General features: G+C 43.4%; 1 protein-coding gene across 1 annotated transcript in view; it reads left to right on the top strand.

Annotated features, from left to right (window-relative positions):
- The window catches only part of camkmt (calmodulin-lysine N-methyltransferase), a 98292-nt gene that overhangs the window by 53261 nt on the left and 20397 nt on the right, over nucleotides 1–24634 (top strand). The window contains exons 4-7 of the mRNA XM_034607811.1: nucleotides 14632–14692; nucleotides 16326–16377; nucleotides 19270–19333; nucleotides 22934–23000. Coding sequence (XP_034463702.1) covers nucleotides 14632–14692; nucleotides 16326–16377; nucleotides 19270–19333; nucleotides 22934–23000 — 244 coding nt within the window. The remainder of the gene's footprint in view (nucleotides 1–14631; nucleotides 14693–16325; nucleotides 16378–19269; nucleotides 19334–22933; nucleotides 23001–24634) is intronic.

The raw sequence follows: 24634 nt of genomic DNA, 5'->3' as shown, positions 1-24634 counted from the left end.
TCAAGAGAGAAGTGTCCCCGCTGTGACGTTATGTCGAGTCACACACAGGCAAGACTGAATGGTGATCTGTTCAGCAAATAACTGTATAAGTGATTGCAGCACAGGAAAGTAAGATGTTGAACGTTCTGTTCTTTTGCCAAAACTAAACCTGAGAAATTACAGTTTTCTCAGGCTGTATGTAAATGCTTGTCGTTTCTGCATTGTTTATTTTGTAAAATTAAAAATGTCATACTTAAAAAGCAGATACCGATATGTGTCTGTGATATATATTTAGTATAAAGTTTGATGAATCAACAGATGTTATTGACACATAACAGCTGTGCACACATTAACATGATCTGGAATGGAATGAGCTTAACACTGACCCTCGAGGAAACCTGCACGAGAACAAACCAGAGCTTCTCTTTAAAAGTCTGGGCTCAGCTGGTGCAGAGTTTGTCTGTGAGGCTTCCTTCTCGACACCTCTTTCATGTACATGTGTTATTACATCAATTTAGTCCTTTACCAGATGATTGATTTTCTTGCCCAACTGCCAATATTTTATATATTGTACTTTCCTCCATTTCTCGGTGTCTCTCCCTCCCTTCCTCTCTCAGGGGCTGTGGAAGGTTTTATTTTGAGGATACCTGCCTCTGCACACAGTGAGATAAAGAGAGATGCAGGTAGACAAAGGTAGAGAGGGAGTTAGATAGGGCTAAGTGGGCTTTTGTTGCCCCCTGGGTTTTGCTCCGTCAGCGTCCGCGGGTGCTCTTTGTCCGGAGCTTTCACTGTGATTAGAGCATTTGGGTTGACAATTCATTTAAGACCCCTTTTCTTTCACTCTCTCACTCCCTCCTGTACTCTGTCTTTCTCTCGCACCCACAAGACCCTCTCCTCTCATCCCTCCACCTTCTACTTCTTCACTCTCTCTCTCCCACACACTCTCAGGGTGTACTACCTGTACATGTAATGCAGTTAAGCTCAGCTAGAAGCCTCCCCCCGTAATGCCACTTAATTCCCCATATGGCAGCCAAGGTAAATGCAGTGTGTGTGTGAGAGAGAGACTGGTGACCAGTGATGGTGGTGGGTCGAGGAAGGGAGTCGGGAGAGAAAGAGGGGAGACGAGGGAGGAGCGGGAAAGGTGCCCATTCACGGTGAGGCTTTGTGGGGCCTGGCCATTGACATAGAGTGATAATTACTCTGATTGGAGGAGACCAGTGTTCCTCTGCCTGAGAGTCTCATCTGGAACATTTCATAAAGTAAATAAATGCATAAGATTAGAAGAGGTGGGAGGACGATGGAGAGGAAGACTCCCCTTGGATAAGTTGTGCTATGATGCTACATTCCTGAAGTCTGAAGGTGCAACCTCCTACTGGGAGGAAACCTTTGAATCGTAAAGCGGTCAAATGAATTGTTGAGTTGACAAGAGAGGTGTGCATGAATAATAATAATAATAATAATAAATTCCTTTAAGTCTCATGTGACTTGTTTAGAGCTGAAACAATTGAATCAATGATATAATACATTGATTTGCAATTTTCTTTTTGAATTTTCTAAACAATCGCAGACAAAAATCATATTTTCTCTTTGAATATTTGTTGGTTCTCTTTGTTGCTTCTTCTCTTTGTCTGATTCCTGAAATACGAACAACACAGTACAAAAATCTGAAAAAACATGTAATGTAATGTTTTTCAAGTAAAAAAGTATTTTCGATGTCACTTTCTCTCTGTCAACTCTTTCTCTCTTGTCTCGTAGCCAATACCCACAGAGACAAAGACAGGGGTGGAGGGGGGTGGGATGAGAGGAGCGGATAAGAGAATAAGTAGACGAGAAGAGGAGAAAATGACAAAGTGACAGAGAAAGAGCGAAGCAAGGAGAAAAGGATCTAGGGAGGAGAAGGAAGAAGAGGAGGAGGAGGAGGGGTTGACATTGCTCCTGGGTTAGTGCTCTAAAACGGAGTGCTAAAATCATTTCAGCTCAGATAAAGCTCCGGCCACTGCCAGGCCGCCCCGGGATATTTGCCTCGCTCATCTGCCTCTCCAATGAAACGCCTTCACACAGGGAGCCCTCGGGGCAGCCTGCCACACACACACACAAACACACACACACACATATGGATGCAAACACACACGGACACTAACTCAGTCAGAAAAACACGCCGGCGCTGCTGTATCACGTGCACATGCTCGCTGGCCTCTCATAGTGAGTTTGTCGCAGTGCAGTTTATTTCAGTTGAGAGAGAGAGAGAGCGACATGGAGCCCCGGGCATCTCCTTCCTCCCCTGGACCTCCCAAATTAACACCCTGCCACCACCGCTCCTCCCTCCAATCACCACTGCCCACACCTGTTTGAATCCACAGCACTGTTTGCCCACAAACCCGCCTACATGCGGTCTTACCACCCGGCCCTCACCCTCTCATGAATCCCCCTTCACCCTGCCCTCACCTTCTCACCCGGCCCTCACCCTCTCATGAATCCCCCTCACCCTGCCCTCACCCTCTCATGAATCCCCCCTCACCCTGCCCTCACCTTCTCATGAATCCCCCTCACCCTGCCCTCACCTTCTCACCCTGCCCTCACCTTCTCATGAATCCCCCTCACCCTGCCCTCACCCTCTCACCCTGCCCTCACCCTCTCATGAATCCCCCCTCACCCTGCCCTCACCTTCTCATGAATCCCCCTCACCCTTCCCTCACCTTCTCATGAATCCCCCCTCACCCTGCCCTCACCTTCTCATGAATCCCCCTCACCCTTCCCTCACCCTTTCATGAATCCCCCTTCACCCTGCCCTCACCCTCTCATGAATCCCCCTTCACCCTGCCCTCACCCTCTCATGAATCCCCCTTCACCCTGCCCTCACCTTCTCATGAATCCCCCTCACCCTGCCCTCACCCTCTCATGAATCCCCCTCACCCTGCCCTCACCTTCTCATGAATCCCCCTCACCCTGCCCTCACCTTCTCACCCTGCCCTCACCCTCTCATGAATCCCCCTTCACCCTGCCCTCACCTTCTCATGAATCCCCCTCACCCTGCCCTCACCCTCTCACCCTGCCCTCACCCTCTCATGGATCCCCCCTCACCCTCTCATGAATCCCCCTCACCCTTCCCTCACCTTCTCATGAATCCCCTCACCCTGCCCTCACCCTCTCATGAATCCCTCTCACCCTGCCCTCACCCTCTCATGGATCCCCCTCACCCTTCCCTCACCCTCTCATGAATCCCTCACCCTCTCACCCTGCCCTCACCCTCTCATGAATCCCCCTCACCCTTCCTCACCCTCTCATGAATCCCTCACCCTCTCACCCTGCCCTCACCCACGTGTGTGTGCGTCTGAGTCTAAAAACATTTCAGATTTCTCGCTGTCAAATCACGTCGAGGCACCGTGGCTCATCTGTTTCGCCAAATATTCAAACTTTGTGACAAATTAACATTTTTACATTTGCTGGACCTTGAGCTTGTTTTGTTCTCAGTGAGGTCATTTGAATGAAAGAAGTATTCAAGTCAAATCAGAGAGAAGGAAATCCAAAGGCAAATCATTGCATTCAATAGTTTAAAATACATAGAATCTTTTGTCATTTTTTCAATTAAAAAGCCCTGAAGGAATTTCAAATGTCACCCATCATTTTCACATATTAAAAAATAATTCCAATGTAAAACAGTTTAATGCAAAATGACAGAATGTATCAAAATGACAAAGTAGTGAAACAAAGGGTCCAACAAACAAGCAAAGTGACAAGCAGTCAGCAGCGCAGTGTTTGGGGAAGCAGCTGCTCAACTGCACACGCAAGCCACCAAATATGTCCTTAGGAAATTTAAACCGGCCAGCTTGATGTTGGTTGGAGCGTGAAAAAAAAATAAGCGGCCAATCACGGGCTGGAGCGACCCTGCAGGCGGCCAATGATTCAAATGGATCAGAACAGTGCACACGAAAACTGCCTCAAAACTTTCTGCAGAACCAAAAATTTAAACTTAACTTCCTGTGGTCTCGTTGTTCTGTCCAACATTGTATGGAAAGAAAATCTGGAGTCAAATACGTTTATTATCTTTAAACATGACATATCTTTGCTGTTTCTGCCATCTTTAACCCCCTCTCCTTTCATAACTTATTACTCATCCTGGAGAAATCCTCAATCCATCATCGTCAACGTCAATCCATCCATCAATCCACCAGCATATTAAAGGCTGATGAAGTTATACTGACTTCAGATTAGAGCTGATGCCACATTTTCTCTTTTTATATTCTTTTTCAACTGTAAGATTTTGTTAACATCTTCATTTAGTTTTAGTAAATTGAATATCTTTGATCTGATTTTGGGCTGTTGACATTCAAGGTGCCGAGAAAATTGTGTTGGGTAATTTTCCTCATAATTTGACAGTGTCTCCTCCATTTCAAAGGCACTGTTTATACTGCCAAAGTGTTCCTGAGCAAGGCACACACACCAGGTATCTCCCAGCAGCCACTGCACAGCACAACACAAGAGTTGACCCTCCTCAATGACTCAGTAAGAATAATTTAAAATAGTTTGACATTCTGTCCCTCGGCACCAGCGTCCTCACATCCAAAACGGATCTCCCCCTGTTCTTTACCTCCCTCCTCCTCCTCTTTGCTCCCTCTAACCCTCTATCTGCCTCTCCTCCTCCTCCTCCTCCTCCCTCAGCACCTCTTCACCATGATAGAAAATCTGGGTCTCATGTTTAAGGCATGAGTGCAGTTGTTGGGCAGACTCCTGGATGCTCTCGTATATAGTTGATGTGATTTCTGACTCCCTCCCCTCTCGCCCACTCCCCGTCTCCGTCACGCTTCCTGAAAATATATCCCCCCCCCATCAGATGTCTCCCTCTTTGAATCCCGGTAACTTTGTGCCGTACAACTTATCAATTGGTATACAGCTCATAATCAAGCCACTGCCCACAGAAAGTCTTACTTACTCTTTTTTTTATTACTAATTCGATCCATAATTTCCCCCAAGAGTGATTAGAACAACCTAAAATGACAGAAACCATCTTTGTACTTTGACCTTTTACTTTCATCCATGTCCCATCCACTAACATGGAGGAGGCAGGGTTACTGCAGCCAGCCACCAGGGGGTGATTAAACATTTTTTGGCTTCACTTTTAGTAGCTGTCATGTTTTCTTATGTTGCTTTATTTTTTCCCCCGATACAAGAAACGAACATCTGATCATTTTAATCTCAGTCGTCATATTTCTCTCCTCTTTGCACCTTCTCTTCTCCTCCCCTACCTCCCTCCCTTCCCTCACTCCTCACCCTCCCAGTCTCCCCTCTTCTTTTACTGACACTATCCCAACTCTCCGTACCCTTTCATTTCGTCGGCTGCTCTCCGTTCCTTCTCTTCTTCAATCCCCTCAATTTGCCTCCTTTTCTTTCTCTCCGGTCCTAATTGTTTATATATATTAACATTCAGAAAGTAGATAGCCTGTTGCAGGTGACACCCTGTAATTTGACATCCTTGCCTTTCTCCAAGGAAGGGGAGAGATGCAATCTATGGCAATCTGCATTGTGTGTGTGTGTGTGTGTGTGTGTGTGTGTGTGTGTGTGTGTGCGTGTGTGTGTGTGTGTGTGTGTGTGTGTCTGTGTGCAGTGTAATCTGGGGTTGTCACTCGGCCACATGCCACTCTCCGTATGCTAATCAATGAATGAAGCTCTGCAAAGCTCTCGTCTGCCAGCTAAACCCCACACCTCAGTGCTGATATGTCTATTAGCCACATGTCAAACTCCCCTCTTTGTTTCTGCCTCCTCCCGTCTCTCCCCACATCTCATTCCCTCCTCTCTCATTCGATCGTTCCTCCTCTCTGTGATTCTGAACCGACGTATCTCTCTCTCTCTTTCCTTCTCGTTTTCCCGCACTTTATTCGACTCTCGCCCGAGTTCCTCTTGCTCTGTGCCGACAATTGTTTGGCACCAGATGCAATTTCATCAAGTGCATACTCTCCACCTCCAAGCGTTGTAAATGAGACGTGCAGGACATGATGGTGGTGAAAGAAGCTGGTGGATAAACATTGATATTATGCAAAAAAAAACAAAAGACAAACAAATCGAGAACATCTATTTCTTTGACCTTTTTCAAATTTGAGTAAAAATGTGTGTGAATAAAACAAATGAAAGAAAAGCTGTAGAATTATACAACCTGACCAATACTGATTTCCTTGTGGCGCCTTCAGATATTGAGCCGAGAATAAAAAAAAAAAATCTAAATAATACTTTTTTTTTTTGGTCAAGATAAATGCTGAGTGGGACATTTTAAATTGGAAGAACAATCAACTGTCTGTGGTCCCTGTTGGATAAATGTAACATTGACACTGTTTCTAAATCGTATCAGATATGATTTGAACAGATTTAAAATAAAAAACCCTCAATCCACACAATCTTCGTTTAACATAATATCTCCGTCCAGACAAGAACAACAAAAACAAACGCTCAAACCAGCATGTTGGGCCAATCCGTGGTGATAAAGTCTCAACCACTGGGGGAGACACCTGTCAATGTCGGTAATGTGGAGTAGTGATGCTCAATTTAGCTGCAAATTCAGTACTAACCAAACATGGAGAAACTGTTGTATGGCTGCCATCGTTGTTGTTGTTTCTGGCGAACGCTCATTACACAAAGCAACAGTGGAGTAAGACATGTCATCGTTTTTCAAACGCAAATGTAAACAAGGAGGCAAAAAAAAGGGAGTATTTAAAAAATTGCAGTTTTGGAACCTGTTTGCATGTGGACATGCTAAATATTAGTGTGAAGTAGATGCTAGTTTGACATTACTGTTCTGTATTTTGTCTTTCAGCAGTCATCAGCACTAACAGTCAGGGAGGCAGAGCATATACCATCATTCTACATTTATTCTATCGCTCATGCTGCAGTATTGTCCCCTGCAGCAGCACCACCAGCAGATGTTATTCAGGGAGCTCTGTCATGTAGGCAGACCTGCTGACAGACAGGTGGAGGAGAGATAAAATGAGATGTAGTTGTGCATTTGTCTTAAGACTTTTGCGAGCCTTAAGACAGGATGACGGACAGGATGACAGACAGGTAGCCGGGCGGGCAGGCGGGGAACCAGGCAGACAGTTATGGGGGCAGTTAGACAGGCAGTCATCCCTGGCATTTTGCAGCAGATAAGTAAGCTATCAAAGGAGGGGGATAAATAGCAGAGTAAAGATTGGTCCCGGCCCCCTCAGAGAGGAGCGGGGGGCCACAATGCAGGCGTGGTGGGCAGATAGCCCCCTGCTCTCATTATACTCTGCCTAATCCAAAACGATGTTTACTCAGAGAGAGAGAGGGGGAGAGAGAGAGAGAAGGGCCACGCTTATCGAAGCCCCGCACAGTCCTCCAAGCGCGTGTGGAGGTGCGTGTTTGTGTGCATGTGCAAGTGTGTGTGTGTGTGTGTTTGTGAGTGCACGTTAAAATGAGCCTATTCCAATGGAAAAAGGGATCAGGAGTGTCTCCAAGGCAGACTCTGTTGGCTAGAATGTCGATGCTTATCGCACACTGCCTGGCTCTTCTGGTGAAAGGCGAACAGGCTATCTGAACCGCCTATTCACAGCATGTGTGTTTACCATACCAGCTCGGCAGAATGATCATTTCGTAATTGCTATTATTATGAACGCACTGCTATTAATAGTTCACGCTTTTATTAGGCCTGACCGGATCTGATTCATCGGGGGGATGAAGGTCCTTAAGAGGCCGCAAAACGTTTTTTACTTTTTTGGGGGATTTTGAAATTCTGTGAAATGAATTGTACACATTTGCTCTTTATCCCCGTTGACTCGTGCTTTGCTGCAGAACAGTGCATAATGGTTCCTGATGGGCTGAACAACCTCCGTCATGATTGGTGTTTTTGATTCCATTTTTCTTTTATTGGAATTAGGTCAGTTTCTTTACTTCAGACAACTAAGGATACAGATCGCTGCACATTTGTGAGAGAGTGTATAAAATAATCCCCCAAAAAACTCAAGCCGTGACCCTATAGGAGGCTCTGCAGAAAATCTATTTTAATCCTGATATCCAGTCTTAAACTATCTTGATTTTGTTGGATAAGGAGTAATCAAATATAATAAACTATACCATAAATCCCTTGACTAAATAATCTTGTCTGAAAAGTCCTGATTTATATACTACATATGTCCACATATACATACTGCGAATCTATAATCACACAAGTCTGATTTGTACAATGAGGATTTTGGACATAACTTCTCATCAAGATCAAATTAATTTGAAATCAGAACAATAACCTATTTTTGCTCTTATCAATACTTACAACACAGCTCTAAGGAGCAATACTTCTTTTCAGATGTACATATTTTCAGTGTATAGTTGTGGTGTTCCCATCCACCCCCTAAAAACACGTCTTAGCTGTAGATTGATACTGTTCTGTATCAAAACGTTAGTCCCACAATTCACAGCGGTTTGGAAAACAGACTTTTGCTGAAATAAAATAAAGTGCAGAGTCCAAACTGTAAAAGTGTCACCCTGTGCAAAGTGCCATAAATGTTTTTAAAGAATTTAGTCACTGTGTCGGTTTGTAACCCTTCAGCTACTGGTGCTAACACAAAGTAGACCCAGCAACCAGCTCTTTGCCTTAATGTGGGACCAGAAACATATATATATATATAAATACAAATGCACACACCTTTACTTCTATCTCTCTCTCTCTCTCTTTCTCACACACACAACACACACATGCACACATCAGCTCCATGGTCTTGTGAACTGTGTGTACCCTGCCCGGGCTGGCCGGGGTAATCCTGGCCTCCACTAAAGTAGCCGTGTGAGAAGACAGATTGTCAGTTGATCATGGCCAACCGAGAGCCTTATCCCTTATTGGATCGGCCATGGAGGAGGCTTAGGAATTATCTGAGGCCTCGCTTAATGTGGAGACGGATCACCGCCAGAGAGCCACGGAGCCCGAAGTCACGCTGGGCCTGAGGGGAGAGAAGTCTATGTGTGTGTGTGTGGGAAAAGAAAACAGAGAGTTGTGTGTTTGTGTGTATCAGTATGTAATAGTGATGGAGGTGTGTGTGTGTGTGTGTGTGTGTGTGTGTGTGTGTGTGTGTGTGTGTGTGCACAAAGCAACATCACGGCCCACTTAACCCCATCTTGACACCTTCTCTATCGCTCCCCTTCCGTGCTTAGTGTATTTCTTTGCCATCCATTCCTGTCCTCTGTCCTCCCTCCCTCCGTGCTACTACTCCTCCCATTTTCATTCCTCCTCTTTCTCCTCGTCGCCTCTCCTCCAGCCGTATTCTTGCTTCTCCTTCTCTGTTGCGTCTTCACCTCCGCTCTCCTTTTCTCCCTCCTCTTGCAATCGTTCTGCAGCTCATCCTATAAGTCGAATGAGGCTCATTAATATTTCAAATTTGTAAATTGTTTGTGTTTGTTGTTTGACTGCCTGAAGTTGTATATCACCTTTAAAAATTCACATGTCTTGAATGTGTGAATTTGTGACTATTTAATACTGCGGCTGCAGCAAATAAAGGTTTTGAGCAAATGTAGTTGTAGAAATGATTTGTGCAATTAGAATTAATGACACTTGGACACACGGATGAAAGAGGAGCAAAATTATTTTTATTTCCTGGAAATGATTTTTAAAAAAGCATACATACAAGGCTGTTTCTTCAAGGAAAGCTTTTGACCAATCAGTGATGTGCATTATTGAACTGTAAAGCAAATCCAATGGCCATCGGCAGGTCGTATCTATGAACTAATCTTTGTGACGGTAAATGCAAAGCTGAGCATTGAGAATATGTCGGATGTATAAGGACCACCTGTAACACCTGGACTATATGAAGAGCGCTTGAACTTTCAAACAGACTGAAAAGCAGCAATCTATTGCTTTATATAGCATAAAGCCTCTTACTCACATTCCTGTCAGTGAAAATGTTCAGACTCTGTTTTAGAAAACATTCTTGGTACCGAGAAGAGAGTCATGGCCTCTTCTCAAGTATCGTTAGCTTAGCTTGGCTTAGCGAGGAAGTTATTTCAAGTCGCCTTTTTCCCCAAATAGCACCTGGATCCCTGTCAGATATTTGAAATAGCCCTTTAGCTAATCCCATGCCTGCTGTCTGATTGCTGCCAGGAAACACCTCAGGATTCCCCAGGATTCCCCAGTAAAGACGTGGGTGGGAAGAAGGATGCCCTGGTTACCTGGTTACTTTTCTTAGCCTGCTGCTAATGCGGCGTAATTCTGAGTAAGAGGGGCGGGGGGGGCGTTTCAAGCATAAATAGTGTTCAGTGTTTTACCAATTCTTGGAAGTACTTAGTTTTAATGGCGTTTGGCGAACAGCTTTGAGGTGCATTATCACCACCGTCTAGAGGTAGCAACTTATTTACTTTCAGGCGCTGCATGGAAAAACAAGGGGGAAATATTTTTCGGAAATAAGTTGCTTGAATTACTAAATTCTTTTATAATTACTGACTCGTTGGAAATCTGAAAAGCATCCCCCTCTGGATAAGCAGCAGAAAACGGAGGAAAGGATGGTTAATTCCATCCCTGTGCATGTGATTACTGACAAGAACCGAGTCCAGATTAACACCGCCTTGCCCCTTTAACTCCTACAGTTCACAGGGTGAGCCGCAGGTCACTGGGATCTGGAGGAATGAGGGTTTAGGACATGGCATTATACTGTAGAGTCAGTGGGAAGCTGCAACCAAGGAATCTAATTGGCTCTGTGGGACCTCCAGCTCCAGTGCTGTTAACATTGTGTGTGTCTGAGTTCATGAACCACATCAGGACTGAGCAACTGGTTGCAGTTCTCATGGGTTTAATTGTTGTTCTGTTCACTCTGCTGCAGGAATCATACCAAGATGCATGTGTGAAACCAAACAGTGACAATCAAATCCACCTCGTCAATTTGAGCAGACACACAAATCAATATCACTGGAGCTGAAACTGTCAAAAAAAAGGTCCTGCAAATCAAATGATAAATATAATTATTTATCCCAAGGATCTCAAGTTCAATACCACTGATCCATTTTCTGTGTTTGTTTTATCACTTTCAAATTTCAGTCATAAAAAGAAGAAGTCATCCACACGACATTATCTTATTAATGCTGCATATTAATAGAATTTAACAAACTGTAATTGTTATCACAGGTTTTAGCTGGTTCACTAACCTGGGGAGTTAATGTTTTTAGCATGCAACCCACACATATTGTTTTCAGGGTAACACCATTGACAAGGTTTAAAGCTTGGGACTGATAACTATATTAAGCTGGTGCAAACACACACACACACACACACACACACACACACACACACACACACACACACACACACACACACACACACACACACACACACACACACACACACACACACACACTGCTTCCTTTCTCATCTAGTAATTGAAGGTGAGAAATAATTTCATTATCCTCAGGAAGAGTAATCTGCTCTCCACTCCTGATCCCTTCATTTCCTACAGTGCACCTCGACCTGGGAGGCAAACACACACCGACAGGCACTACATACTTATCACACATGCATGCACGCACATACACAAACACACACACACACACATAGCTCCTGTCACCCTGGGCTATTAATGTTATTGGAGTTGGGGATTAACCACCAGATTCACATATGCTTTACAAAGCTTTATTACTTAGTGCTGTCTGTCTCGCTCTCTTCCGCACACATAAATGTGTTCATACACACAGAAACACACACAGACACACACAAACAGAGGCACATAACTTCCTGAGAAAGAAAGTTAATCTGGAGTTTGGACAGCAGTTAGAATCAGGCCCTCGGTAGAAGGCATGAAGTCAAGGAGAGCCAAACAAGTTTAATTACCTTACATTGTTAACACTTGGGCTCAGTGTAATGTGTTGTTATCTTTTCTTCATATCATGAACATAAATGTCCTTGAGGAATATTGGTTTAACACACTCAGATGTGTAGAAAAAATGTCCAAATAATCCTCCTGAAACTTTCTCATTCATCTTTCTCATTCACCACATTAGATGTTGTTCGTCACTTCATCATCAGAAATCCACAGCACATTAAAATCATAGGTTGTAAATGAAAGCATCTGTGGATCTTCACGTTTTCTTCTTCTGCTTGTGTTGTTGTCTGATGCTGGCTCCCACCCAGTTTACTGTTGCATTACCACCCTCTGCTGTTCATCTACCCAAGATGCTTTGGGTGGCCCCTCGGTGTCAAGTGTCACGGGGACACACGTCTGTGGACACGGAGGGGAGGGGCTGCACTGTCATGTCGCCGGGCAGAGGTTGGTGTCGGGGGGGCCATTATGTTTCATGTGAGCACTCAATCAGAAGAGGAGGGGTCAAAGGTAATGAGGAGGAACGAATCACGACGCAGATTCAGACACATTAACCCTCACATCACATGAATCTATTTTAGAGGATCCACATTTCACCTAGGATTTGACAAGAATGTCTCTAATCTTTATTTTGATAAAAGTGATGATTTTAATTATGAGCTTTTGTTTTAATTAATCGGTGCATGACATTTGTTTTATGGTGCCTTACTTAGTTTCTGTGTGTGTCTGAGTTAAGTACAGTTTGATGAGTTGAAGACTTAATGCGACTCACACTGTTAACATTGTGTTTTCGCTGATTTCTGAGGGAATAACTCATGGATCTATAGAGTGTGTGTGTGTATCTGGTGCAGCTTGATTGAAATGAAGTGGTTGATTGGGCCTTGATGGAGGTTTGCACTCTACTGATTGTCATTCTAGTCGTTTAGCTCAATGTCATTGGTTGTTAAAGCTTTTTAAAGCTTAATTATATGGGATACAGACTATTTACTTTTGACGACAGTAAATATTGAGATTTTTCATGATGCTCATTTATTGAAAATGGTTCATCACCAAATCCTACATAATTCTTGTTGTCACTAAATCCTTTGCAAAGTTCCAAAATCATTGCACTGTTGATTTCCCATACACTGCTATGCTGTCATAAATACTCACTAGTACTCAGTAGTACTAAGAAGCTTATCTCATATAATGAAGAAATAGTCTTATGTTTAACATGCCTATGAATAACCACAGGGTTCGAGTCAAATACAAGGTATAAACATTGATGGAGGGTCTAATGTATTATTGTTTTTAAACATTTAATGGGCTTTATTGGTAAAATAACTAACTAATTGAAAATAAAATATCTGAAATTATGTACAACCAAGAAAATGTAAAGTAAAAGAAAATATTTAAGTGAACACAACAAAACAAATTAAGAAGGTTTCAGCGTTGCTCTACACACAGAACAGCGTTGGTGCCCGTTGACAGAATAAAGTTTTCTGTAGTGTGTGACGAGTGCCCGGCTGAAGGAGACGAAGAGATGAAATTTAAAATGTCCCATTATTTAAGCCTCACGCTTCTTGACATTCTTTAGACACATAGTATAACTGCTGTGGCTGTCAATGTATCTGTGTGTATTTGTGTGTGCGTGTGTGTGTGTGTGTGTGTCTGAGTGTGTGAGAGAGAGTGTGTGTGTGTGTGTGTGTGTGTGTGTGTGTGTGTGTGTGTGTGTGTGTGTGTGTGTGTGTGCTGTCAGGCCAAGACGTAGAAAGCGTGTTTTTTTCTAATGGGGAAAAGGAATATTTGGACATTTTATCAATAGGCATTATTAAATCCTGCTTGCTTGAGCTAATCTTGGCGGACCGGAGCGAGAGGCAAGAGAGAGAGCGGGAGCGAGTGAGAGAGATAGATACAGAGAGGGGGCGAAGTGAGGGAGCAGTGATGTCTGCCCCATGAGGTGAAGAGAGACCGCCTGTAAGCCGCTTATTATATCGACTACCACCTTTTCTCTATCCTCCTCTCACCCTCCCTCCCTGCCGCCCCACTCCTCTCTCGTTACCTCGCTCATTTTCTATCTCTGCCTCCCTCGCCTGCTTTCTCCAACTCATTCTACGCATATCCCCTCATTCTTTTCTCTCAACAACTCCTTCACATAAACACACACACACACACACACACACGCACACACAGACAACGCCAAGCTGAACCTTCTTGTTCAAAGCCAGAAGCAAAAAGCTGAAGTTTTATTCAAATGAATGTTTACTTCTTCTACTGCCAAGATATGTGTATTTGTGTGTGTGCGTGTGTGTGTGTGTGTGTCGAGAGAAAGGGAAAATAGCAGCAAGCATGCAAGTGTGTGCGCGTTAGTGTGTGTTACATGCACAGCAGAAGGAGAAGGGCTGACAGTAGGTGATAAGCCAGACAGGCCTGCACGCTGTGATTATCACCCACCGGACCCCCTGTCACACACACACACACACACACACACACACACACACACACACACACACACACACACACACACACACACACACACACACACACACACACAATGAGAGAGTGTGTTGCTAGGATTTAGGATAGACAGACAGACAGGCAGACAGACAAACAGAGACGGAGGAGCCTTGGATCACAGGCAAGGTGGAAGCCACAAGAGAAGCAAATGAACACAGACCGGAAAACACAATACATCCAATTATGTTTCGACGAACGCTGGTTTTTATTTCAGTTTTATATCAATATCAATGTGTTCTGATGTTTAGACACTTGAATCAAAGCGCCGTGTCACACCAGAGATGCCAGATAAATGCTGGCGAATCAGTCTGACGTTTATGAGTGAACGATCCCCTCTGTCTGTGTCTTTGTGATTCAGGTGTGTGGCCTTCTGAGGAGGTGATGGCTCATTACTGTCTGCAGAAACGTCACACGTTCAGGTGAGTTAACTCGACCATGCCGCTGTTAAAAGACCTGATTCCTTCACCAAGGAAAACACAAATTAACAGTTGGGATTAATTACATGGATGTAGATCTTGTTTTTAATGATGTATTTAAACTTTTCTCATTTGAGCAAGTCATGTCATATTGTCAGCTAATTCAGTTTTATCCATATAGATGAGACAGTAAAGAGTTTTTCATTTTTCTCTACAGTTTGACATCAGTGACACATTTACCCCTTAAACAGTTTTGTTTAAGAATCAAAAAGCTACTTGGAAGCATATAATGGGCCTTTTTCAGCCATGTTTTAATCCACATGAAACCTGCTGCATGACAGGAATTATTAGATGGGATGTGGGATTATTACTGATATGGAGCTAAAACACTGCTTCATATGTATTCATATTGAAAAGGCCTGTATTTCATCATCTATCTACTAATTCCAGAAATCTGTGTCTGTCTGTGGCTCACATACCAAGAACTGTTCATCTTATTGGCTTCACACTTGACATGTGTTGCTAAGGGGCCAAGGAAGCGCAGTGTTGAATTTGGTGCGATGATACGTTCAAGAATACACAGGCCCAGCGCTCTGTAGCAGCTCAGGCGACTGAGACTCATCAATATAATTGATGTTCTCGATCAAGAAAACGACAACTGATTCTCCAGGTCAGGTTCTGCATTGTGAGTCGAGCTTCAGTGAACTTTGAGTAAACGGGAGAACAGCTCTTTGTGCAGCGGCGGTGGCTTCAGGGTTCAGTGGTTCGTCTTTACTTTACTGCGGCTCAATTACTGCAGGTCACTGTTACAGTTTCAGAAAGAAAAGCTGCAACCAGCATCACCACGGGCCGAACAAACAGCCCTTTCCTAACAGGTGTATTTAGAGTGGGAGCTGCACTATTAAATTTGACTGTCATGAATGCTCCTCGTGTGGCTCTGCACCCTCCTGCGCCACGCTGCGTTGTTCTGTGCTGCTCTTTCCCCTGCTGCCGTCTGCTGAGCACTGGCCTGCCCTGCGGCACACGGCTGAAAAGCACCCAGGCACCTTTGATTTCCTCTCAAGGTGGAACATCACCCTTTGATTTCCTGTTTTAACATTCAAGAGGCGGGAGGCGAGGAAGAGAAGGGTATTGATCAGAGCAGCGTAGTGAAGGTCAGAAAGAGAGGGAGGGAGGCAGGGAGGGATGAAAGAGGACAGGGCGAGAGATGGAGGGGAAGGGGAGATGAAAGGAGGATGAGGAGGGAGAGAGGGGTTGAATGAGCATGCAAGCAACAGGATTCTGTGTGTGTGTGTGTGTGTGTGTGTGTGTGTGTGTGTGTGTGTGTGTGTGTGTGTGTGTGTGTGTGTGTGTGTGTGTGTGTGTGTGTGTGTCTCAGAATTCCTGCTGATTGAGCTTGTGCTTCTCAATGTTCAGTATTCAGCTTTCAGGTTGATGGTTGAATTGATATTTCTAACCCTGCTGTGTTTACTGTGTGTGTGAGTGCGTACATGTACATCTGTGGACTTCTACTGTACAGCGTGTGTGCACGGTGTGTGTGTGTGTGTACCTGTGTGTGTGTCAGTGCTAAACTGGCAGGTGGGGCTCAGCAAGGTGAATCTCACTGTCACTCATCTCTCTCTTCTGTTTCTCTCAGGGGCGCAGTGTGTGAGTTAGGAGGAGGTATGACTTGTCTTGCAGGGCTAATGGTAAGTCACACACACACACACACACACACACACACACACACACACACACACACACACACACACACACACACACACACACACACACACACACACACACACACACAGAGGCCTGGGTTCCCTAGTGAAACTGACTCTCACTGATCAATACACAAACAGCTTGGGCACACAGTAGTGTACAAGTGTATGCATGTGTGCTCTTATCCACTCTTTACTCGTTATTAAATTAACAGTCATCATATTCACCTAAAACCTGTAAAACTACAAGGGAAAAGTATATTGTGTCACACGTGAGGATGACAGATTACAAGTCCTCAATGTTCTGTATGTTCTGTACATGTACTGTATATGCACTCACATATATTCATATATAAATACACCACATCAGCCACAAGATCAAAAAGTAACTGTTTGGTGACACAAATATCTTTATTGTTAACATGGCAGGAGTATTTGCACTTGTTGGTGTATTATTATGTTGAATTAAGCAAAACAGAGTCAACCAAGCTCCTTCATTATCAGGTTTTAATTATTAAGTATGAATTACTGAAGGTGCCGGAGATTTAATTATTGTGTGCTTTTATTTTGTTTACCAGCAAACTCACGCTCTCACACACACACACACGCTCATGCTGACACTCTCAGATATACCACAGGCTGTTAGCCATAGGGTTTATTAGCCGGAGACTTAAGGGCCCCTCCACATAGCAGGCGTCAGTGTCCCATCGATCTGCTAGATGCGTGTGTGTGTGTGCATGTGTGTGTGTGTGTGTGAGTGTGAGTGTGTGAGCCTGGTTTTATCTCCTGGCAGTCAATACACCATGTTTTGACATTGGTGACTTGAGATGGAATCCTTCCTTCACACCTCTCCTTCTCCTCCTGCCTCCTTCGTCCGTCACTGACACCACATCCTGGGTTTTTTTTCTCCTCTCTTGTCCACGTGAGCTGTTCATTATTAACAGTTCATTATTTTTGTCTCAGTATTTGATAGACCCTGATGAAAGTTGGCGCAGACACACACACATACTCCTTTAACTTTACTGTGGAGATCGCTTAACTTTTTTCTCTAGTATCGTAATATTACATATTTATTATTATAAATGTCAACATTCTCAAACTCGGAAGAATAAAATGATAGAATAGATCAAGATCAGAAACAAATGTACAAGTGAACAGCGTCATATCAAAAACCTTGAAGTAAAATTCTTAAATAGGAGACAGTGTGATGAAAAGAATAACATGTATCAAGTCAAGGTTCATAGCTCTGTAATAACTGACGCTGAGAAAATAGCAATGATCTTCAATGAACCACTTATTTTCTCTGCTTATATCTTGGTCGTCGAGTTTAATACTCATTTAATTTTCTGTGTCTCCTAAAGTAAATCATGTTTTTTCTCTCTGAAAGCAAAAAGTACTTCTTTAGTTTATACTCCACAAAGACAAATGCTTATATTTCTCTTTTTTAATCATCCTGAGTGTAAAACAGTCTCTTTCTGTCTCGTATTGGAAATCTGCTTAAAACTCTTTCCCATCGTTAAAGCTGATCCACCTCTTGTTTCAAACCACCTCTTGTCTTAGCAAATATTACTTATTAATCTTCAGAAAAACATCATCAGTCTTTCTTAATTAACTTTGATTATGATTGATTGTCTTCTTGTACAAAAAACAGAGAAGAGAACAACTCTTTAGGAATCACTGCGAAAACACATGAAATGCATGACGTTGGGTTTGATATCAGATTCACAGCAGTGCACTGTGTGACATGTTAATATTTGTTTGGATTAGAATGTGTGTGAGCATTTGAAATGGCCCTGACTCTGTGTGTGAGTGCAGTGGAGGTGGAGGGTGGCGGGGTGTAGCTAATGGGTTGCCAGGTTGGGCTCTTGATCTTTCAGCTGGATGCTCTGGTTCAGCCCGGAGGTTCCTTCCTCCATTCGAGCAGATGGTGGAACTCGCAGTGCTCAGTGACCCCCTCACACACCCTGCAGCGCCTGAACATGTGCATGTGTGTGTGTGTGTGTGGGTGAAAGCATGCATGTTTGTGCGCTTGTTTCAGAAATGTTCATATACTGGATATGTGATGCATCATGTCTTTTCTACAAGTGACGATTACATTGAATCAGCCGTATAGGATTTGCGCACACACGCCAACACAATAGCTACTTGCTCTTGCCCTCACCCGTGTGTATATGCACACACACCCCTTCACAGAAATTGACAGCCTGACACACACTTGCTGATATAAAAAAAAAAAAAAGCATCTGCAAAGAAAAGAAAATGTGAAAAGATGAGGTTATACTAAAGCACATACCTCTCTATCTACATCTGCCTCACACGCGGCGCAGCACAAAGCTTTCTATCCATCCTCCTGTCTCCCTCCCTCTCTCTTTCTCTTCCTCTCCGTCTCTCGTAGTCTGCGCCGCAAAGTTATATGAAGGGCATCAGGCAGGCCCGGCGAGCCGAGTGCAGAGTGACAGCGGCGAACGGAGTGATGGCTCGGCCCGATAAACACCCAGCGTCAAATGAAAAGGCTCGGCGCTTGCCATCATCCCCTGTCACAATGCAATTACTGAACAGAGTGATAGCAAGATAGCAGCCCCCACCGCTAGCCACAATGATAAAAGTATTGACTGATTTGATTGAATGATTAAAATAATGCAGACATAAAAATGGGGTGAAGATAGAGAGGGAAATGGCAGAGAGGGAGCAATGGAGAGAGAGGGTGGGGCGGGCCGGGCTGCCAAGAGTGAGGCTTTGTAGATATGGTTATGTCATTATTGTGTGTGTGTGTGTGTGTGAGTGTGTGTGTTCAGATGTTTGCTTCATCTAACGGGGCCTTTGGTTTTTGTTCTTTTGTTCCGTGTTGTTTCATTCCTCTGTCTCTCTGTCTCTCAGGTTGCCATTTGTGCTGACGCGGAGGAAGTTCTGCTATCAGATGGGAATGAGAAGTCCATTCAGAGTATCCTTTCATCGTCCTCTCTCCTTCTCTTCCCGTCTATCTCTCCGATCTCGGCCTCATTCCTCCACCTCACATTTATTTATATGCATTCAAATGAAATGGCTTCTGTGAGCACTTGTGTCTTTTCTTCAGGGGTTTTAAATAGTAGGTTTGTTGTATGTTTATTTAGCATGTTTAAAAACCTCATTGATGCACAACATTATTTATAGGGGACAAAAAATGTCTGATCTAATGTCACATGTGCAGCAGGATTTGATATGAGTCAACATTAATTCTTATTTTCTAGATTACATGTATGAAAAAAACTTCTAATCTAATATATGTAATATTTTTTTACATGTGAAGTTTAATTTTGGATAAATCTGGTTTTGAAATAGTACAAAAAAACTATTGTGATTAGCCTGCATACGTTTTAAATAATTTATATGCCAAAGTCAGAACAACAACTTCAGAACTCAGATAATGGACTTTCCATGTGAATACACAATCACATACACACACACATGCTCACATACATTTCCCCTTGAGTCATAAATCATTTTCTTTTATCATTATTTATTGAGTATTTAAGGCTTTAAATAATGTACATTTAATATTCAAACCTGTTACATTATCATCATTTCTTTGGGAAATCAAAGTTCATGATGAAGCTCTGTTTGGGTTGCTCCTCTACAAATACTATGGAGTCCTCGATCTACAAAAACTATACCCTCACATACATTTGTCATCAACATATACATACTAATCACATTCATAAGGACATACATATACCCCCCCCCCCACACACACACACACACACACAGACACACACATTACACGACAAGACCAACACAGGGTTCCTGTTAACTGAAGTTTTGCAGAATCGCTCTATTAAGCTGCAGATGCTTAAGATGCCTGATTTTTCATCGAGATCCATGAATTATTCTCAGGGAAATCGGTGAAGACATTTAAAAACGCCCCCTGTCTCGATACGTCAAAGAAAGTGAAAAGAATAAGTGGAAATCCGTCAACTTGTTTTTGTGTAATCTTGCTCAGACACAAGCCAACAAACAAACAAACAGAACCGGGGTGAGAACATAACCTCTATGGCGGAGGTAACTATTACCATTGCCAGTAAATTGTTTTAATGTCGTCTATGCTGCGTGATCAAAATCTATTTGCCGTGTGTATCTATTTTTTGCAGTGAACCTGCTCTTAATATAAACACTTGTCTCTGAGGCCGTAAAGGAAAAATGTACAGTCGCTATAACCTCTGTGTCTCAGCCCTAAAACCAGAGATGGTGCAGGAGCGAGGGGGAGAATAGTCATCATCCACCTCTTTTATCTCTAGACAGGACGCCCACAGTGACAAACATCCAGCACCAGTGCTCAACGTGGCATCTACCAATCCTGGCTGCCCGCGGTGCCAAGTTAAGAGCACGGTAATTGCCATCCTGTCAGATTTAGTGTGAGACTTCATCTAATGCTGAGGCTAGGGTTAGGGCTTGATGAGTGTTTGTGAAGCAGGAACAATCAAGGTTTGTTTAAAATGTTTTTGTGTGTGGTTAAGGTTTAAGACCTATAATTAAGTTTTTGGGGACAAATCTTTAGACTAGTCTTTTTTCTGCCAGTATTTGTTATTTGAGTGGGTTATCGATCAACTCTTGTTCGTTTTACACTTGTCCCTGTCAGCTCCCCTTTGCGAACTCTCATCTTCCCTCTTTTCTTCTGTCGTCCTTCTTGTCCGTCCGTCCCCCCCCCCCCGTCCTTCCACATCGTGCTCCATTCTCTTAAGAACTTTACAGACAAGAAAAAAAAGACGCTGTGACCCGTTACAGTTGTTTCACAAAAGCAGGAAATATAAATACACATTTCTTCCCCCACTGACCAACATTGCACTTCCATATTTTGCCCTGCTTACAATATATCTGTCTCGGGCAGCAACAATTCTCCTTTACTGATCACAATGAGACCAAACAATAACATTATGGAGCCTGAACACACACACACTCACACACGGGGGCTACACAAACAATACGCCATTGACGACTGCTTTGTTACTCAGAACAAACACGTACAGAGAATTGTAAAGTGAAATCATAGCGAGAAATGGAAGGAACACACACGGAAAGGCAGAGATTTCGTTCTGGACTCCTCGTTGGTCCGTTCACACACTCCGGGCTCAATGCGGCGTTTCCTGTCACTGACTTAGCCTCGTGCTAATGAACGCTGTTTGTTTCGCGCTGCCTCGTCGCGCAGCTCGTGCTACAATGGAGAGAGATGGCGAGTTGCGATAGCGCTCAGTTTTTATTCAGTGAAATAGATGAGAAGATATTTCAGAGCAAAATAAGTTTCCAGCAGACGATATTTAGAAGTTAGATAATTTAAATCTAGAGATTTTTTCCCCCCCGTTCCCTCTGATGTTGTTGACGTCGTTGTGCAGAAACACACACAAACACACACACCGGAGAGAGGAAGCGACTCCGCTGCTGTGACCTTGAATACTCGTTTTGAAAATCAATTCGAAACGTTCCATTAAGAATGATTGATGCACGTCATTGGCTGCTACTTCAAGTGATGGGAGCAAATATTCCTCCACTTTAATGGTCAATAAAACCCAAATCTCTCCCTCGCTTTCACTTTCTGCTCTTGATTTCTTTGTTGTGTGTTTTCAACTGGCGTCTGTGGTTGTGCGTGCGCTGACCTTTCCACCGGTGGTGTGCTAGTGATGAGATTACAGTATAAGCTGCTCTGCTCTTCGCCCTGTCATCCCTATGCATAATACACTGACGCACAGGTGTCCAGTGTGTGTGTGTGTGTGTTTAGGTTTGTGTATATTAATGAATGCTTACCTTCATATTATTGTGTATCTGGGTCTGGGAGCCCTCTTTGATTTTGGATCGGCTCTCCAGCTATCAATGTCTCGATCACCCCTTCCTGCTCTCTCTCTCTCTCTCTCTCTCTCTCTCTCTCTCTCTCTCTCTCTATTTCTCTCTAAGTCTCCGGCTCGCTCGCTCTATTGCTCTCTGTCTTCGTCGATTGGATTTGTCTCAGCTCTTGGCGGGCTTTAATGACAAGAAAATCCTAATTGCATTGCTTTGTAACTCCACAAGCCAGGGTCCTAATAGACAACTTGACATCAATCAGCCGGCCTTTGTGTGAGTTCATCTGCATGTGTGAGAACATGAGGTGTGAGTGTGTTTATCTGTGGTTAAAAGCCTTCTCATTGATCCGCCTCTGCAGCCAGGCTCCCGATCCCTGGAGATCATCCCCGGTCACTCATGCTTTTCTCTGTGAGGATGTCAACCATATATGTTTTTACTTACTTATAGTTTTTTACGTTTCTTCATGTGGCTCTGACGCAACATACTGGAATCAGTAGATGATCAATGTTCTTTCTTTCATCCCAAGATCCATAGTTCATGTTTAAAACATAGTTCACACATAGAATTTTTTATATTTGGCAATAAATTTGCCTTAAAAAATCTTTTGAATTTGTAAATAAATATTGAATCTACCTTCGAATAGAATCTGAACATCTTTCAAACTGTTCTCTGTGACAATGACTTTTTTGAGCAATGTTTGTGTGTCTACATTGAATCCTTGACCGTGTTACAACAGATGTGCGACAGTTGGTGGAGAAAAACCGACAAGCTGGAAAGTTTGGGTCGACTCGTGTATCTGCCAGGTGAGAATATTTTCACTGTAACAACTTCTGCTCTGGGCTCATTATCATCATCACTCTGTACCGATAGAAGAATGAACTATACAGTGCTGGTTGTACTATACGACACAAGCAAACAAGTAAACATACACACTATAGTGGATGTTTTTCAAGTGCTATTGTCAAACATTTTCACAAGATGATGGGAAACTGTTTTGTTCAATTTGTTCTTTTGTTAAATATCTCGAAGTGGTTGGATTAATATTATAAGAAAATACACCGTATCATTGTATAATATGAATCTGTTATTCTTATCTTGAATAAATATATACATTTTATACATTTTTGCATCATTATGTCTTTAAGTATGAAAAATTAATGTTAAAAGATCAAACCTTATTAACTTTGTACGGCAAAGTAGAATGTGTGTGTGTGCTGCATGTGTGTTTATGTGCATTGTCATTCATGCAAAATGATTGGCTTTGATAGGGAGTTCTCATCCAGAAACCATCAAGAGAACTTTGCACAATACACACACTCACACACACACACACACACACACACACACACACACACACACACACACGGGCTAAAGCATAGTTAATTGTCGTCCTTGTCTCAGAAAAGGTATTTTTCCATTGACTGACTGTTTCGCTCCCCTACCTCTTCTGTCTCTCTCTCTCTTTATTTCTCCCTCCTGCACATATTAACACAAGTGGAAGACGTAGTGAAAACGTAAACGTATAATTAGGCTACATTACTTTGATTGTTTTCTTTTCAGATTATGCCTGCTGTCATAGCCGCAATGCACGAGAGGGCGAAGGGCACGATGCGATTGGACAAGGGGGGGGTGGGGGGGGGGGGGGGGGGGGGGGGGGCATGATGGTGTGGTTGAATGTGTATGTGTGTGTGCGTGTGTAAGGGACCTCCTGCCGCGAATCAAGATTGTGTTTCTAGCGAGGCCTAATGTTTTGTTTACTGAGTGTTAATAATGCCTAATTAATAATCCCCCCCCCCCCCCATCATCTGCCTGACACTCCGAGAAACAGAAAAAAAGAGAGCGGAGGGAAATGGCATTGACAAAGAGACGGAGGAACAGTGCATCAGCACGGACTTTACACAAACAGGTTCAAGATCATTTCAGCCAAAGAAAAAGAAACTGCTTCTAATTTTCCAGAAAATCTAAACTTCACTGATGTTTAGCAACAAACAGACAATATCAAGTGGCAGAGACCAGTATGAGTGACCAGTAACTGGGAGACATTAATGTGACCACAAACTGGCCATTAAGACGGGAGGACAACGAGATGAACTGACTGTGCCACTTCAACAAAAAGTGCTTTGGCAATGGTCATTCAAATGAAGTGGGAAAGAGGAAGCAAAAGCACTATAGTATGAATGTGGTGTGTGTGCGTGCGTACGTGTGTGTGTGTGTGTGCGTGCGTGCGTGCATATGTGTGTGTGTGTGTGTGTGTGTGTGTGTGTGTGTGTGTGTGTGTGTGTGTGTGTGTGTGTGTGTGTGTTCACAAGGTATAAATGTCAAGTGTCATGTCAGAGTCTACCTCTCTTTACCTCACAGACGACATGTCGTCCATTGCAGACACATTCTCTACTGAAGCAGAAAAACAGTGGGGGTCAGAGAGAGAGAGAGAGAGAGA

The sequence above is a fragment of the Hippoglossus hippoglossus genome, chromosome 15 (genome assembly GCF_009819705.1).
Source record: "Hippoglossus hippoglossus isolate fHipHip1 chromosome 15, fHipHip1.pri, whole genome shotgun sequence".
NCBI classification, from domain to species: Eukaryota; Metazoa; Chordata; class Actinopteri; order Pleuronectiformes; family Pleuronectidae; genus Hippoglossus; species Hippoglossus hippoglossus.
This window is presented reverse-complemented; position numbering and strand designations above follow the sequence as displayed.